General features: G+C 44.4%; 1 protein-coding gene across 2 annotated transcripts in view; it reads right to left on the bottom strand.

Moving 5' to 3' along the window:
- PRKAR2A (protein kinase cAMP-dependent type II regulatory subunit alpha) overlaps positions 1–18,806 on the bottom strand; it is a 120,591-nt gene that overhangs the window by 62,722 nt on the left and 39,063 nt on the right. For both annotated transcript variants that reach the window (XM_005295958.5, XM_042844204.2), the window contains exon 2: positions 6,485–6,520. In XM_005295958.5, coding sequence (XP_005296015.1) covers positions 6,485–6,520 — 36 coding nt within the window. The remainder of the gene's footprint in view (positions 1–6,484; positions 6,521–18,806) is intronic.

Raw genomic sequence — 18,806 nt, 5'->3', positions numbered from 1 at the left:
CAAACTGGAGGAATTTTAGTTTCAGTATCAAACAAAATTGTGTTAAGTTACAATAAATCCAAGAACAGTTTTTCAGCGAGTTTTTCAATTTGACCAGAGGTAATTAGTTCATATAATCAAGGCCACCAATATGCTCAGCAACAAGCTGGACCTAAATTCTGCATTAAGGCCCTTAGTACATTTCTGCAGCACTCCATTCACACTAGAATTTCTGAAGCAGATTCAGGTATATTCCAAAATGGAAATTTTGCTTATTTAAATACGAAAATGAATTAAGTATGAACAGACATTCAGTGAGTATAGCTTTGCTTGTGTAGACTGATATTAAATTCAGTTTATTTCACACTGCTGCCAAGTTTTCAATATGCCAGATTTGTGTAGTAACATGACCATATTGTAGAAGTTGTTTGGGGAAGGGGGAAACTGAAGTGTTGGCATCCAGGACACAGCTGAGACTTTCAGCAATGGAAAGAAGATACAACCCTTTTAGCTTTCCTTGTGATATGGTCTGAAGTGGCTGTTCTTGGATGGGGGAGGAGATGGGGAAGATGGGCAAGCTAAGTTTCCCACCACAGAAACCCTTGACATCAGTGGATCCAATGACAATGGATAAGCAAATTCTCTGGATATTACTGCTAAGGGGATCAGCAATGAACATAGTGAACTTTGTTTATTATTTTATTGATTTAGTTTGGTTTATAGCAGCAGTTCTCAAATAGGGGCCCGGAGCCCCCTGGGGAGCCACGAGCAGGTTTCAGCGGCTCCACCAAGCAGGGCCAGTGTTAGACTCACTGGAGTCCAGGACAGGAAGCCAAAGCCCCGCTGTGTAGAGCTGAAGCCCAGGGCTCTGAGCTCTGCCACCTGGGGTTGAAGTTGAAGCCTGAGCAACTTAAGCTTTGCGGGGTCCCAAGCAATTGCCCTGCTTTCTACCCCTTAATGTCAGCCCTGGCTTTTATATGCAGAAAACCAGTTGTGGCAGCACAGGTGGGCTATGGAGTTTTTATAGCATATTGGGGGGGGGGGGGAGGCTCAGAAAGAGAAAAGTTGAGAACCCCTGGTTTATAGTAAATATTTTAACATTATCTGAAATGTTTTTTTGCCTAAGTCACTGATATTTGCAATGTTCGAGTTTATAAAACGGTGTTTTATTTGGTTTGTTTTAATTGCCTGGGAATTGCCTCAGGTTTTAAAAATATTTAAGAATTCTCAGTGACAGACATTCCTGTGTAACTTGCAAACTGCATAGGGACGGACCCCACTTCTCCCATACTAACTACCTCCCAAATGTGCTTACTTCCTCCCTGTGCCTAAAAGACCCTTCCCTACCCCATGGAGAAAGAAGGAAACTACATGGGAAGATGGGTGGAATGGGAAGGAAAACCTACATGGAGACAGGGGAAAGAGGCATAAGAATTGGAGATAGGCTCCCTTTCCTCCCTATACATCTCTTCAAGACTCTCTCCAGACTAAACATGGGGGTGGTGGGCATTAAGATAGGGTGTGGAGAGGGCAGTTGTCCCCTTCCCCATGCTTCATAACACATCCTTGGACTGGCAGGTCTGGGTGTCCAGGCAAAACAGGAAGTGGCCCACCCATCCATCACCAGCAGTAATGGGAGCCCTAAGGGGGCACTACTCCATGAGGGCAGGTGGCAGCTCGAGTGTGTAGAGAAGGTCAGAGGGGCAGAAAGTGCAGAGCTGCAGGGGGCAGAGGGCAGGAAGTGACACTGAGATAAAGAAGGTGCAGACCCTGCTCCCCACCTCCTTGGTGCAAAACTGGACTGGCTCTGCAATGCTCAGGCCACTACCACTTGAAAGTCGATCAGCACTTTTCCCCTCCCATCTCCCGCTCCTGTCACAGGTAGATGGAGTCAGTGGCTTAGCTCATGCTAGCTTCTCTCAGAGGACCAGAGTGGGACATGCCCAGCCCCCTGGCTTCCAAAGTGTCACAGGGGAAAAGTGGGGGTGGGGAGGGGGAAAAGATGGCAGGGATTGCAGAAGTTAGGGTTTGGAGGTTTTTTTGGCGAGGGGAGGGGGGGGGAGAGAAGGAGGTTCAGACCATCTTTATAAACATCCACGAAAGTCCATCTCCATAGAAAGCTTTGGAACACTATCGATAAAACCTTCCTGAATTGTTACAAATATGGTCACAAACAACCTTTACAAAACCTTAAGTCAGAACAGTTTGCTAACTTCGACCCTGATCCTTCAAGCACAAAGGGCCACATCCTGCAGCTGGAGCCATACCGGTACCTGCAGCTTGTGCTTCATCCTGGAGAAGGGGATAGAGAATGGGTCAGCAGGGCTTAGCACCTTTGCGGGGGGCGGGCAGGATAGAGGGGAATGGTTATATCTGCACTTTCCCCCTTAGCATTGCCCGGAGAGGTAGAGTCAGTGGGCCACTGTGAGACACCTGGCCTCCAACTGCCAGGGCTAATGAGTTGATGCTAAAATGAGGCATGTGACAGATATGACTGTACCATACAATATCCTGGGCAAACCTTATGGAATTAAGTTAAACTTTACTGAATTACATTTAATACCTTTGGGGTCAACTGTATTGCTTGGGCACTATTGTGGGATTGTATATAACTTGTTTAGGAGGAGGAAGGATTAATGCAATCTCGGAGAGAGAATATAAATGTCAAAAGACTTATGTTGAACAATATAGCAGACACAATTGATGTATTGGACAGTAGGCATGAAATGGAATTCCTAGGAAGTACTGGAGAGGAGGCGATAGCAAACCCACACCTACGGACGCAGCCTTTGAAGCTTTGCCATGGGTGGAGGGGTATTGTTTGTCTGATGGGGAGGAGGACAGTTAAAAGACCCACTCAGTATTTTCCAGTGACCACACACAAGTCAAAGATTTTTGGATAAATAGCATGGTTTTAAACAGGCTCGGGGCTTTTTGTTCTGATCCAGCAAACGGACAGAACCTCCGATCCACAGAGGGGTGTGTAGCAATTGATAACTGCAGCAATAACACTGTAACCATCCCTGAAGAGAGAATTGAAGCAGGTGTGCTTAGGCAGACTGTCTTTTGCTAGGACTAACCCAGGGAAGGTAGGAAACTGTTCAGTCTGGAAATGCCCCAGTCAGGCAGGAGAGAGATACAGCTCTCCACCCAAGAAAGGCAAGAGCCCAGGAGCCAGAAGCCTGAGAGTTGGTGCCCTTGCTGAACCACTAAGGGGGGGAAACCGATGCAGTTGCTTTGAACTGCGACAAGACATTTCTCCGATTTTTGCATGTTAGCAGATGGTTACTTGCCTTCTTGTAACTGATGTTCTTCAAGACGTGTTGCTCAGATCCATTCCAAACCCGCCCACCTTCCCCTCTGTCAGAGTAACCAGCAAGAAGGAACTGAGGAGGCGCCGGGTCGGCAGGGTCATACATTGAGCACCATGAAGGCGCCACTCCAGGGGGCTCCACAGCCGACCCGACGGGTTCTGCTAGGGGAAAAACCTTCCGACGACTGCGCACATGGCGCGCACACACCTAATTGGAATCGATATGAGCAATTACTCGAAGAAGAACCCCATGCTCTGGGTGTCCTAAGCTTCTAATTGCCAGAAACTGGGAGTGGACGACACAGGATGGATCAATCAATAATTGCCCTTTTCTGTTCATTGGCCACTGTTAGAGGACAGGCTAGACCGACCATTGGTCTGACCCAGTACAGCCATTCTTAAGTTCTTAGCTATCACCCACCTAGCACAGTCTCCATTATCCTGTCTAGCTCAGTGTATCTCTGTCCCCTGCTAGTGACTGCTCCACATAAAATAAGAACCTACTAAAGCTACTAGCTGGAGGAGTCACTCTTTTAATTCAAGCTGTAGAGGCTTGTGTTTTCAGCTTTGACAGACTCAAGTTTGAATCCTGCTGTCAACCCAAGTGAAAGGGGTGTTGGCAATGTTGTTATAGTATAGCCATTCTGCCCCTACACTATGGAGCTCACAGCCTTTGGACATCTGGAATAGCTCCATTTTCTCATTTACATTTTTGATGTAATTGCTTTTAAACAATGATTAGTTCTCAGGATGGATTACTTTAATATTTACGTTAATGTAAAATGCCTTGAGACCACACCAATAAGGTGCTTTAACGAGTTGTCACTGTCCCTCCAAATTCACTACTGCAATAGTAAAATGTGCTAGTGTCAAAATAATTTACATGAATTAAAAAGCTCTGATTATGGCCCACTTCCTTATGTGCAGCAAAACCTTTGTCTCCAAATCATGCTCTTAATTGAACCTGAGGAATTGCACTGTAGGCTAATAGGGCTGCCTAGGTGAAAATGAGGACATAATTTGGTCACAAGGGGACTTTACATGTGAAAATACAAAGGTCCTAAAAGATCTTTGCTTCTCATTCACTATCACAGGAAAGGACCATCCCAACTGTCTAACCTCAGGCTGAATTTGCACAGGTGAATTAGAAAAAAAAACATTTTTATTTAAAAACGGAGAATATTTGAACTGGAAATAATTGACAGATAATGAACATGGAACTCACAATGCCATTTTCACAAAAGTACTTTTAAAAGTAGAACTACATTAAACTAATTTCCTGGACAACTATCCAAGTTTAGTTAAATGAAAATCAAAGAGAATTTAAGATGATTTGTGCTGTATTCTGGTGGAACAACAGTGGAGTTCATTTTTTTTATGTTTAACCTTCTGGTGGTTCAATACCACTCACTTTCAATGTCAACTTTAAAAAAAAAAAAAGGGCTGGTAAAATCAAATGAGAAAGTTGCAAAATATTTAACCATGTGGAAGAACTATGCCTGGGAACAAATGCATCAATTATGCTTCCTGAACAAATGGACATTTGCAGATCTGACATTTTTAGCTACAGCAGTGTAGCTGTAGCTGTGCTGGTCCTAGAATATTAGAGGCACAAAGCGGGTGAGATAATATCTTTTATTGAACCAATTTTTGTTGGTGAGAGAGAGAGAGACAAGCTTTCGAGCTACAGAGAACTCTTCTTCAGGCTCCTCTGTGTGGCTCAAAAGCTTCTCTCTCTCACCAACAAAAGATGGCCCAATAAAAGATACTACCTCGCCCACCTGTCTGTCTAATTTTTAGCTATTATCAGTCTCTGGAGGCATGGCACAAGCATCTGCTGCTCTTAAGATAACCATCTCTTCAGATTAGACCAAGTGACAAAAATTGTCTATTGGAGAAGGCCTAACTGCCTTCTGGTCAAAGATAAAACTGACAGCAATCTGGAAGATTAGCAAGAAGAAATAGCAGCAGATTCAAATAAAAGAAGCTGAAACATTCCCAGAGTTACTTAGATGAGTCTTTTCTGTGGCCTCTGTGATATAGGTCTTCACAAATGTATCTGGACTGAATGGTTATTAATGTTGAAGTTGCCTTAAGGCTTGAAATTGTCATTGTCAAGGTTCCTTCCCCACTCTGAACTTTAGGGTACAGATGTGGGGACCTGCAAGAAAACGTCTAAGCTTAACTACCAGCTTAGATCTGGTTTTGCTGCCACCACTCCCAAGTGCTAACTCCCTTCCCTGGGTAGCCTTGAGAGACTCCTCCACCAATTCCCCGGTGAACACCGATCCAAACCCCTTGGATCTTAAAACAAGGAGGAATTAATCATTCCCTCCCTTTCTTTCCCCCCCACCAATTTCCCCCCCACCAATTCCTGGTGAGTCCAGATCCAATCCCCTTGGATCTTAAAACAAGGAAAAATCGATCAGGTTCTTAAAAAGAAGGCTTTTAATTAAAGAAAGAAAGGTAAAAATCATCTCTGTAAAATCAGGATGGAAAATAACTTTACAGGGTAATCAAATTCAAAGAGCTCAGAGGAACCCCCTCTAGCCTTAGATTCAAAGTTACAGCAAACAGAGGTAAACACTCTAGCAAAAGGATCGTTTACAAGTTGAGAAAACAAAGATAAACCTAACACGCCTTGCCTGGCTGTTACTTACAAGTCTGAAATATGAGAGACTTGTTCAGAAGATTTGGAGAGCATGGATTGATGTCTGGTCCCTCTTAGTCCCAAGCACGAACAACCCCCAAAACAAAGAGCACAAACAAAAGCCTTCCCCCCCCACCAAGATTTGAAAGTATCTTGTCCCCTTATTGGTCCTTTGGGTCAGGTGTCAGCCAGGTTACCTGAACTTCTTAACCCTTTACAGGTAAAAGGATTTTGGTGTCTCTGGCCAGGAGGGATTTTATAGTATTGTACACAGGAGGGTTGTTACCCTTCTCTTTATAGTTATGACAGTCATTAATAGGAAAGGTTTTCCCACTAACCTATAATTTGCAATCTATTGATTTCTAAAATAAATAAATGGAGAGAGAGAATTACAATTATTTAAATAGAATAACTACTATGTAATGTACTAAATACAACAGACAAGTGTTAACAGGCTACATAAACTGGAAAGTTATTGCTTTCAATAAGCACACATTTAAAATATTTTCAGAAGTGTATTAAAATAATAAGGGAAACTTTACCTGATACTCTTCTGTTAAATCTGTTAATAACTGGAGCTGCAAAATAAAGAAAAAAAATCAGTTAAAGGTGAAATTACTGTTTACTAAAATAAGTCATTAGAATCAAAACTATCACATTGATAAAGCCACTTTATATTTTCTATTTTATATCCCACCCTATTAAAATCTTACATACACTCTTCATCCACTTCCTTATGTACCAGGAGAAGTTTGGATATTTAAAGCTAAGCTAGATTTTTCAAGAATGTTATAGGATAAAAAATAAAACAGCCTTTTAGTACCTGGTATTTTCTTCCCATTACACTAATCAGGTTACCATCTCAATCTTCTTTTTGATAAACAGATTGAGCTCCTTAAATCTCTCACTGTAAAGCATTTCATCAGCCTCTCAAGTCATTTTTATGGCTCTTCCTGCACCATCTCCAAAATTTCAACGTCCTTTTTAGAGTGTGGACATGAGAACTGGATGCAGTATTCAGGGCCGGCTCTGGCATTTTTGCCGCCCCAAGCAAAAAAACAAAAAACAAAAACAAACAAACAAAAAAACCTGCGGCGCGGCCGGAGCCAGGGTGCAGGGGGACTCCCTGCGCTGCAGATGTGCCCCGGTTAGAGGGGAGGAGGGGGAGGGAGCGGGGGAGAGAGAGAAGGGGGCGGCCAGGGCTTCAGCAGGGCACTGCCACGTGGCCCCAACCGCCGCGCCACCTGCCGGGAGGGCTCCGCGCCGCTCCGGTCAGCTGGGAGGGAAGGACACGGGCTGCCCTGCCGGGCTTGCTGCAGGGCGCTCCCCTCCTCCGCACCGCCGCCCCCTACAGGGTGGCCAGAGCGGAACAACAACAACAACAACAACAACAACAACAAAAACCAGCCGTGCCGCCCTAGGATTGGGCGGAATGCCGCCTCGTACAATCTGCCGCTCCAAGCACAAGCTTTCTCGGCTGGTGCCTGGAGCCGGCCCTGGCAGTATTCCAGTATCAGTCTCACCAAGTCTGGATACAGAGGTAAAATCACTTCCTTACTCCCCTGTTAATCCATCCAAAGACTGAGTTAGCCTTTTTGCCACAGCATCGCACTGGGGATTTATGTTCAGTTCAGTTGTTTGTCAACTTTGACCAAGAGATCTTTTTCAGTCTCTGCTTTCCAGGATACAGTCCTCATTTTGTAGGTATGGCATGCACTCTTTAATCCTAGATTATGACCTTGCATTTGGCTATATTCAAACACATTCTGTTTGAATGGGCCCAGGTGAATTAGTGATCCAGATTGTTCTGTATAGCTGTCCTGCCATCATTTGCCACTATGTGTTCTCCACAATTTACCATCAATGGCTTTATATTTACTGCAGATCATTGAGGAAATATTGAATAGCATCACATATGGAATCAATCCCTGCAGAGCCCCACTCAAAATACCCCCATTTCATGATTCCCTATTGACAACTACTTTTTGAGAAGTAATAACTTTATTAGCAAGCCAGAGATCTTCTCTGCCAACTTTTAGGAATCAGGTGCAAGTTATCTTGGTCTGCTGTTTTTTCATTTTTTGTTTTATCCCTAGCAGATGCTGTTCAATACCCCCTTCATTACTAACAGACTGGAAAGTAGTTCCTCCTCATGTGATATGAATATATCATCCTGCTTCTTTCCAAATACAGAGCAGAAATATTTATTGAAAACTTCCGTCTTTTCTGCATCTGCACAGATAACGTTATTTAAATGAAGAGTGGAGCAACCAAAAGCAGAAAGATAAAGCTGAGTGGTGCTGTTGAAGACAAATAATGGCACTAGGGCCACTCTTTCTGCCTATGTGGAAGAAAGAATGGCAGCACAAAAAGAATCAAAGCAAAACCTCACAGTCTCTTTCCAAGGAGAGAAAAGTGAAACTACGCCATCAAAACTACAGACAAGCCCAACCAACAGCTAGAATGGCTACACTGGCAGACTACCATAAAGAACAATGTGCAGTGCTGACTCAAGACACACCAGAGAATCACAGCCCCATGGGGAAAACAATCTTTCAAGTGGAAGAAAGAACAGACAACAACAACAACAACAACTAGGGAGGAATGAAAAGCATTAGAGACTGAGACGTGGGACGGACCAGGGAAGTGCAGGGGCCTGAGAATTATGTATTTATTTTGCTGAAGGGAAAGAAGAAATAAAGCAAGAAACCTGGGATTTGGATCAGATTTATCTCTGTTTCCACATGTACATAAAAGTATCAAAAGATGGAGTTCTCTCCAAGAACACTCTACGATATCGAGCACACATGAACCACTCATAGGAGTGTCATAGGGGCTTTGTTAAATAGAGTTTTCCACTCAATTTTTTATTAAAAATTTCCTTTGTTTTTAATCTTTTATAAGAACGCTGCAATGGTAATTTGATCATGGAACTTTAGAGGGGAGTGTACCAACATACACAATTTGTATGCCATATATCAAGGTTGATAGAGCAAAGCATAAAAGCACTTTTTGCTACTTCCTTACAGAGATATCCACTATATTAGGAGCACAATTTGTGCCCCACTCATGTAACGTGCACTGGCTGTAAATACCAAGGCATCATCTAAGACCTGCACTATTACTTTTATATTTTGGAGCACAGTAGATCTAGGACTTTTAAATGCTACCCGTTGGAAATGCTGAATTGTACACACAAATGCAACTCAGGAGTTTATGGCACCTTTTCACAAATTTACTCCAGGGATGCAGTAATTTTAACTTTAATGCAGTTCATCCTCAAGACAATCAATCATCACATGAATATAAGAGCAAATGAAAAAACTGCCCCTTCACTTCCATGGATGCAGAGTCTGAAGTGTGAAATTTGCTTAAAATTTTTCAAAAGCTATCGTATTTAGGCATGTTAACATTCCAGAATTGCACCACAAATGAAATATCTACAATATTACACAGCTACTGTTATTACCAGAACAACTCAGTAACATAAAAAAACGACAAAGAGAGACTATTACTAGAAGCCATAACATGAAAGTGCTGGTACGTTAAAAACCCACCATATTTTACTACACACTAACTCTCCGAATCACCATAGGGTAACAGAATTTTCTGCTGATGTACAATTTCATCTCATGACTGAGAAATTCAATTTTTTCTTCTAACATAGCTGGGATTGATATGGGATTGATAAAGTTTTTTGCCTCTCAGGCTTCTGTAAGCAGTAAATACAACATCTGAAGAGGCTCGTAGAAGGCAGACAATATGGATAGTGAGCGATCAGCTGTTGTGACCTGCACAGAAAGTGCCATGTTTGTCTTTCTCCCAGAGGACAGAAGCGAAGGTTAAAGGACTGGAGAACTATGTATCAACCCTGCGTTGCATCAGAAAAAAGGAAGAGTTTCTGGATAGAAGTCAGTGTTTGGTACTGCAGGCACAGCAGGCTGAAGAACCAGAGAGGGAAGTGCAGAACAGGGAAGAAAATTAGCAGGAGGTGGCCTCCAGAAAAAGAAAGAGGAGAACCCGTGTACCCCCAATGCAGATAGAGGTAAGAAGCCGTTTTCAGGCTCTCTGCACAGGTACTACGGCAGAGAATTGTTTGGAAGAGTCATCTGAGGGAAAAGATCAGAAGGAGACCCCATTGGCCAGAAGGCATGGGATGCATTGTCCTAGGAATGGAGGTTCCACCACCACCACTCCCAAGAGGAGGAGACAGGTGGTGGTGGTCAGGGATTCCCTTCTAAGGAGGGATAGCTCAGTGGTTTGAGCATTGGCCTGCTAAACCCAGGGTTGTGAGTTCAATCCTTGAGGGGGCCACTTAGGGATCTGGGGCAAAATCAGTACGTGGTCCTGCTAGTGAAGGCAGGGGGCTGGACTCGATGACCTCTCGGGGTCCCTTCCAGTTCTATGAGATAGGGATATCTCCATATATTATATTAATATTAAGGAGGACTGAGTCATCCATCTGCCAGCCAGACTGGGAAACTTGAGAAGTGTCTGCTGCTTGCCTGGAGCTAGAATTCAGGATGTGATGGAGTGTCTGCCAAGACTGATAAAGCCCTCGAACCACTATCCCTTCCTACTTCTCCATGTGGGCACTAACGATACTGCCAAGAATGACCTTGAGCGGGTCACTGCAGACTATGTGGCTCTGGGAAAAAGGATAAAGGAATTTGATGTGCAAGTCATGTTCTCGTCCATCCTCCCTGATGAAGGAAAAGGCCCAGATAGGGACCATTGAATTGTGGAGGTAAATGCGTGGTTACGCAAGTGGTGTCAGAGAGAGGGATTTGGATTCTTCGACCACTGGATGTTGTTCCAGGAAGAAGGATTGCTATGAAGAGATGGGATCCAACTAATGAAGAGAGGGAAGAGCATCTTTGCAGGCAGGCTTGCCAACCTAGCGAGGAGGGCTTTAAACTAGGTTTGTCGGGGGATTGAGACCTAAGCTCTGAGGTAAGTGGAATACCGGGAGGAAAGACAAGGAGGAGAGTGCAACAGGGGAGGACTCCTGATTCACACTGAGAAAGTAGGGCAATCAGCTAGTTATCTTAGGTGCCTGTACACGAACGCAAGAAGTCTGGGAAACAAGCAGGAAGAACTGAAAGTCCTGGCACAGTCAAGGACCTATGATGTGACTGGAATAACAGACTTGGTGGGGTAACTCACATGGGGTAACTTGTCATGGATGGGTATAAACTGTTCAGGAAGGACAGGTGGGGGAGAAAAGGTGGGTGAGTTTCACTGTAAGTAAGAGAGCGGTATGACTGCTCAGAGCTCCGGTATGAAGCTGGAGAAATGCCTGTTGAGAGTCTTTGGGTTAAGTTTAGAGGCGAGAGCTGCCAGGGTGTTGTCGTGTTGGACATCTGCTATAGACCACTGGACCAGGAGGATGAGGTAGACGACGATCGGGGGAGATCCCGGATGATTGGAAAAAGGCAAATATAGTGCCCATCTTTTAAAAAGGGAAGAAGGAGAATTATGATATGATTGAAATAACAGAGACTTGGTAGGGTAACTCACATGATTGGAGCACTATCATGGATGTGTATAAATTGTTCAGGAAGGACGGGTGGGGGAGAAAAGATGGTGGAGTTGCACTGTATGTAAGAGAGCAGTATGACTGCATTGGTTGGGTCTCACGGTTCTGGGTCTTGATATTCAGTACCAAGCTCGATACCGGAACTAGGGTCCTGCTCCGAGAGGAGAAGTGGGGGTGCTCTAGATTCCGATACGGAATAAGACCTTCTGGAATGTGTCCCCGGGATTGGAGGAAAAGCCCAAGGGTTCCAGAACAGTCACTGTGCTGGCACCTGCCACAGTGCAGGTGGCCAAGCCTTGCAGGTGGGATGCCCTGGCTTGGGTCTGTCATCGGGGGATGTCAGCTAGAGTGTTGATGCTGGCTCTTGCAGGAGACATACAACTCTGCCTCTGAGGATTCCCTTTTAGAAGATCAGGGAGGAGCGGTGCTAGCAAACAGTGCCAGGAGGGAGGGGACCGGGGCTATGCCATCATGACCGGTTTCCCTTTTGACGACTCTCTTGTAGTGGACAGTCCATTGGTGCCAGACTAAATGGTGCCTGTTCCGGGGTTGGAGTCAATGGCACCAGATGAGTTGCAGGAGCCTCAGAGTGGTGCAACATGGGTTGCACTCTGCTACCATCTCTTTGCCCCGCAGACCTCTGAGTTGGGGATCACTTTCTGTCCATCTTCTTCTGCTTCTTTCTCGGCACCAGTGGAGAACAGTGCTGAGAGTCCCTTACCATAGTCGTCATCTTCTGCACCAGGGATGATGGACGGTGCCAGGAGTCCTGAGAAGCAGAAGGAGCATTCTTTTCCGGTGCTGGAGATGTGAAGCAGCGTTGACTCTCCTAAGAGAAGATGGAGTGACTTGGCACCAAGGGATAATGAAGTGCTGCCTCCATGAGGAGATCTTGCAGCGCTTCCACATGTGAGATTCCCCAGGCACTTAGTCAGCTAGAATGGGGGTCACTGAGACTTGTGGCATGAAGCACAAGACAAACTCTGGAGACTGAGGCATCCCTGGTGCCCAGAGGGACTTACCCCGCTGAGCGGGGTTTGCTATCCTAACTGTCTTAACAACTGAAATGTAACGACTACAAATAGAGATGACTATACAAAATAAAAGAATCCAAGTCCACTGAAGGAGTATATGTGAAACACAAGGACAAACTGTAGTTCCAGCAACCCTCATTGGAAGTAAGAAGGAGCTGAGGGGGTGGCGGGTCGTCAGGACCCTTTCTATCAGCACTATGACCATGCGACTCCAGGGTGCACCAGAGTCAGTGTGACAGATACCACTGAGGGGAAAACTTTCTGGTGGCAGAGCTCGGGGCAAGCACACACCTACATTGGAATGGACATGGGCAAGCACTTGGAGAACAAGAATGTTCTTTGCTTCAGAAGAGCAAGGTCCATCCGCAGAGACCAAAAACGGATTACGAACAAATAATAGCAAATCCCTTCGGATTTTAAAATTTTCAAATCGCATTTTAAAATTTTCATTCAGATCGTTTAGGAACTTTTGCATTGCTTTCATCGAGGTTTCATCTGTAACAACATCACTCAATGTGGGAAAGTGCAACATCTTTTCTGTTAAGTCTGTCTGAAAGATTGCAAGATTCCTCTGATAGACATACACTTTTTCAAACAGATCCCCAATACAGCTTGCACGGCCTTGGAGCTGCAAATTGAGGGAATTCAAGTGATCAGTAGTATCGCACTGAAAAGATACCTGTGACATAGAAGGGACATCAAAAGATACCTGTGACATAGAAGGGACATCAAAAGATACCTGTGACATAGAAGGGACATCTAGGAACTCACAAGCCTTATTGGTCTTGTGGTTTGAAATAAATTTTATTATTTCTTTTTAAAGTGCACAAAATATCTCTAACACGTACCCCCTACTTAACCAGCAAATATCATTGTGCTGCAACAGGTCCCTATATTTGGCTGAAATGTCTTATAAAAGAGCTTTAAAAAGACGATGTTGCAAGCTAGAAGTTGAGCATATGTAGTTCACTAATCTCTTCACAACATCCTTTTTTTTTTTTTCAAGTCCCCAGACAACTTACCATACAGGACTGCGTCTGGTGAATGATGCAGTGAAGTGTATTTAATGAAGGATATATCGCTGCACGACTTGAAGCAAAGCCCTTCTCCTTCCCTCTCATGGAGGGACCTCTGTCTGTAACAAGCAAGTTTACTTTCTGCAGATCTAAACCATTTCCCCCTCTCCCCTCCCTCCCCCCAAAAAGCCTCTCTCATGTGGTGTAGGTTTCTAATGATATTAAGCACAAAAATTCTTCCTTGAAAATTTCACCATCATAAAATCTAACAAACAGCGATAGCTGGCCAGTGTCATTTAAATCTCTTGATTTGTCCACTGCAAGAGACATGTATTTGGTGTTTTTTAAATCAGAAAGCAGTGCTGACAGACAATCCTCATAAATTACCTCCAATCTTTGCACTGCCATAGAATCAGACAGGAGAACTTGCTTCACATGGTTCACAACGTCATCTTTGTTTTTATCTCTGGCAAAAAGCTCCTCCAGCATTTCCAACGTGCACTCTTTCACAAGCTCGGCATCTAGAACAGGCTTTTTCTTTTTAGCTAGTACTCACGTTATCCGAAGAGAGGCAGCTGTTGCTTTTTCCTGCACTGTTGCTGATGTTGTGACAATGACATTTGAAGTGTGATATGGAGACTTCAAGATCTTCAATTTTGTCACATCTTACAACACTGCCAGGAGGATAGGCCGTGTTGAAATTTGTTTACTTTGATTCAAAGTGGTACCCGCCTGTAAGGTTGTCACTGCAAGGCGCAATAGTTTGGCATATAAAGGAGGTATAAAAAGAAAATCCTCTGTCCAGTTTGGGTTAAAATCTCAGTCTTTGCTGTCGACTTTGGATGTTTACTCCCACTCATTCATTTTTGGCTCCGTTTCCATCACTAACAAAAAAGTGGGTGGCGTCCTAGCTCAATTGTAGCTGATGCCATTGTGAGAACTTAAGAGCCAGTCAGTTACTTACTAAAGAAGCCATAGGCAAATGATAGGCAGCACATCACTGTTTGTGAATTTAATTATAAACATTATTTATATTTATATGCGAGCTGGCAGGCCACACAGGAAGCCTTGGCAGGCCACATTTGCCCCCAGGCCACCTTTTGCGCATCACTGATGTAGACCCTGCTGGAGTGCTTGTTTGTTTGAAACTACTATTGTTAAAATGCACTAGGGAACCTATAGAGGACACCAGCAGGATCGACATGGACCAATTAATGTGCAACACACGTGATTTCAGAAATCACATCCCTGCACAGAGCAATAGCCCCCTCCCTGTAGAAAAGCCCTAAAATTCTACCTAACTTCAGTGGACTATTGCTCAGTCACACTGTACTGTCAGATCTATTGGGTTCAGAGTTAATTATAAACTCAGGAAAAAGATGATATGCATGGCTGTGGACACCTCTATGAAATGGTGTGTTCAATGCACAGTGGGGGTAAAGAAAATAACCAAGATGTTAGCATAGATGTAATCACTTTGAATATTGAGTCCACTTTTTGTCATGCTCTCAAAAGGGATACAGCAGAGAAATCAAGAGCAATACAAGGAGATATTAAAATCTTACTCTTCCTTTCCAAAACTATCAATGGTAAAATGAGAGAAGATTAATACATGGCATAAAGAAGCATCTTTGACCAGATTCCATAGATCACAGTTCCTCAAAAGGAGGACTTAAAGGAGCAGCTCTACTGTAATGTTCTTCAAGGCAGAGGAAAGGTTATAGATAGCAGTCACATTAGTAAGAAAAGGCATGATGCCAAAAATAATGTTTGATGTTACTGCCACTTAGCTGAGCAAGAATATTAATCGCTTATAAATTAATTAACTCAGGTTGGACAATCTTTCCCCCCCACATAACAATATCTACTTGCCTGTAAACAAAGTTTTTAAGATTATCTGACAGAGTCAGATGTATAAATAAAAGAAGTGCTTGCATATTCTGACTACTGAGGTTCACAAAAACATGGTTTAAATCAGACACAATAAGAAACACTACTGGCCAAAAGCCGTACCATGCTATGAGCTTGTCAGCTCTCACAAGCTGACTCACAGAAGTGGGCAGACAATTCAGCAGGTGGCACTTTCCCCTCAATCAGTAACTAACAAGATCTTCCTCCACTTCCTCTTCTCTAATCAGGTCTACCACAAACACAGACCTTTGGATCCTTTTACTGACTTCCTCTTGCATGTTAAGTTCAAGCTCACTCTGCTTTCAAGATTCTTCAAAACCCACTCCCACTTAACCTTATTATTTCATCATATTGACTCCCTTTTTGCGGCAGAGAGTAGCCTGTCGTAGCCAATCAACGCAGGGAATTTCATAATTGAGAACACTGTGCAGCATCCTGCTCTGATTATCTCAGTTCCATTTCAGTTCTGTAGTAAACACACTGTAATAAGTTTTGTAAAATGAATTAAGTCAGTCATATGAGACCGCCCTACAATACCAGACTATTGCAGTCTTTGCTGAGAAGCAGAGAGGGACTACCATATTTGTGTGGCAAAATACAGCATTTGTGGAGAAGCAAAGTGTAAATAAGCAATACGATGACTATATAAAACAACAAATAGCAACATAATTGCTCTGGGGCACAATGTGAGCAGGATCCCATTGTTCCAAACCCTTAAAACCCACCAAAGTATATAATGGGGCATCTTTAGGGCTATTGAAAATCAGATAAATATTCGGCTTCAGTATCCATCTTTAACTTCAACAAGCTTATCTAGTAGCCAAGGCCAAAATCCTCAGCCCTGCACCATCTGGATTCAGGCCAAAAGGCACAACAGAAACAGCATGAGGGCTGTTGATGGATTATCTCTTGAGGTGAATGAAGGGCAGATATCCATTCTCATTCTCCTGGAACCTCCAGACAGGTGATTATGAGTTTCTGTCCCATCTCTGGGAGATGGCAGGGTTCCAGGGAACAAGATCAAATGGAGTGTGTACTGTCTGGAGACATTCAAAAAGTAGTGCTGGGAAAACTATACTTCCACCCCCACATGCCTCACTTGCAGAGTCCCACGGGCTAAGTTCCCTGTAAGCTGTGCAGTCACGCAGCAGCCATCTTAGCACCGCGCAGGTACTCAGAGAACCCGCCCGGGGACCTGCCATGGCAGGGCTGCCCCTCCCCTGGCCCAAACCTAGCCCATCCCCAACTCTGCCGCATCTGGGGCAGCCCTCCCCCAGCCCGAACCCAACCCCAGCCTGGACCTGCTGGGGGAGGGGCGCCTATCCTGCGGCCCCAGCCCCGCAGCTGCCGCGGCGGGGAGAGCCACCTCTCCCCGCCAGCCCAGGTGCTGCTGCAGGGAGAGAGAGCGGGGGGGGGGGGGGGAGAGTCCTCTCTCCCCACCATAGCCCAGAGCACCCCTCCTGCATCCTAAACCTCTAATTCCCAGCCCCACCCCAGAGCCCGCACCCCCAGCTGGAGCCCTCACCCCTGCACTCAACCCTCGGCCCCAGCCCTGAGCCCCGGCCCCACCCCAGAGCCTGCACCTCTACCGGAACCCTCACACCCCTGCATCCCAACCCTCTGCATCAGCCCTAAGCCCCCTCTCACACCCCGAACCCCTCGGCCCCCACCACATGAATTTTGTTATGTGCACTAATATGAAGGTGATGTGTCACACATCACCTCCATATTGGTGCACATAACAAAATTCATTCCGCACATGGGTGGGAAAAATTAGAGGGAACACTGCCCACAAGGTTCAATTCTCTCTTTAGTCTTATTCAACATTTGCAGGCAGCCATTAGGAGAACTGAGGAGATATCACTGATTCAAATGCCTTATCACCACAACATTACTTTCTACAAGCTAGCTATGTGCTTGTCTTAAATCAGAAGGCTGAAGCTAAACCCAAGTAAAACAGAAGTTATGCTGATTGTCAGAGGAAAACACTTCAAAAAAATTGATAGCCATGGTTTAGTGCACTCCTCTGCCTAAAGATATGTATTCACAATTGGTCACGTCAGTCCACAGCTTAGGAGAGCTCCTGGATTCCTTCCTCATGTTAAGCTCACATATAGCAGTGTCCACAAATAACATATCCTACCTTCTACAGCTGGAAAGGAAAGAACATCCCCATCCTGGCAGATGATGACCTAGCCTCAGCAAGTAATACTCACCTTCATTATCCTCCTAACTGAACTATAGCAATGCAACTTACTTGGGCACGAAATGATCAGCCATCAGCAAACTAACTTGAGCACAATGCAGCAGCATGCCTCCTCAGCACTAGCCATATTAAAACCTGTCGTCCACTTGCTACACTGGCTTCCCATACAATAATGTGCCAAATTCAAAGTTTTGGACTTATCTTCAAGGAGTTCAGTCATCTGGGTCTGGCAGGGCTCAAACCGGGAAAAAACAGGTGCGGTTGTGATGTTCCCAGACCAGGTGCCAGCTCATGCCAAGGCCCCTAGGCCTCATGAACATTGACAAATGCATAGCTGGAAACCAGTCTGGCTCACCTGTGTATTAGCATTGTTAAAACAAATGTTAAATTGATAAGAATGTGTTTAGTCTTGATGAAATGCTTGTAGGATGCTGCATGTTACATCTGTAGCCCATGGTATAAAGTTATATTGAGTGTTTGCATTGTAACTGTACATTGTTTCTGTATGGTTTAGCTCAGCAAACAGGAAAGAAGCATTCATGTAAAGAAGCCCCATTGAAAGCAAATGAGTTACTGTGAAACATCAAAGAACCAAGACTTTGTTGATTACTCTCCCAAACACACACCCATGAAGAGGAGACACTTGTTCCATTAGTTTGAACTCTGGGGGAAGGGAACCAGAAGGTACTGTATCACTGTGCTGCTTGAAATTTGGAGAGGTCAATATTTCTAAGCTGAAGCAAGAGATCCTCAACCTGCTTAAAGGTTAGTCCTATTCTATTACAATGGTGGGAACTTGGTGTAAATGGCTGAGCTGAGTTTGTGCATTATTAATCAAACTGTTACATTTCTGATTCATAGAATATCAGGGTTGGAAGGGACCTCAGGAGGTATCTAGTCCAACCCCCTGCTCAAAGCAGGACCAATCCCCAGACAGAGTTTTGCCTCAGATTCCTAAATGGCCCCCCTCAAGGATTGAGCTCACAACCCTGGGTTTAGCAGGCCAATGCTCAAACCACTGAGCTATCCACCAGCTACTATTAATAGAACACTTGACCATAGAGTGGAACAAACATACTGTTTGGTGTCAGGTCCTTTTACTTGCTGCCTCTTTCAGCACAGGTGTATTTCACTAACTTGATAGCTTAAGCATGATTG

This window comes from Chrysemys picta, chromosome 7 (genome assembly GCF_011386835.1).
Source record: "Chrysemys picta bellii isolate R12L10 chromosome 7, ASM1138683v2, whole genome shotgun sequence".
In the NCBI taxonomy this organism is placed as follows: Eukaryota; Metazoa; Chordata; order Testudines; family Emydidae; genus Chrysemys; species Chrysemys picta.
The sequence above is the reverse complement of the archived record's forward strand: the minus strand, read 5'-3'. Positions and strand labels throughout refer to the sequence as shown.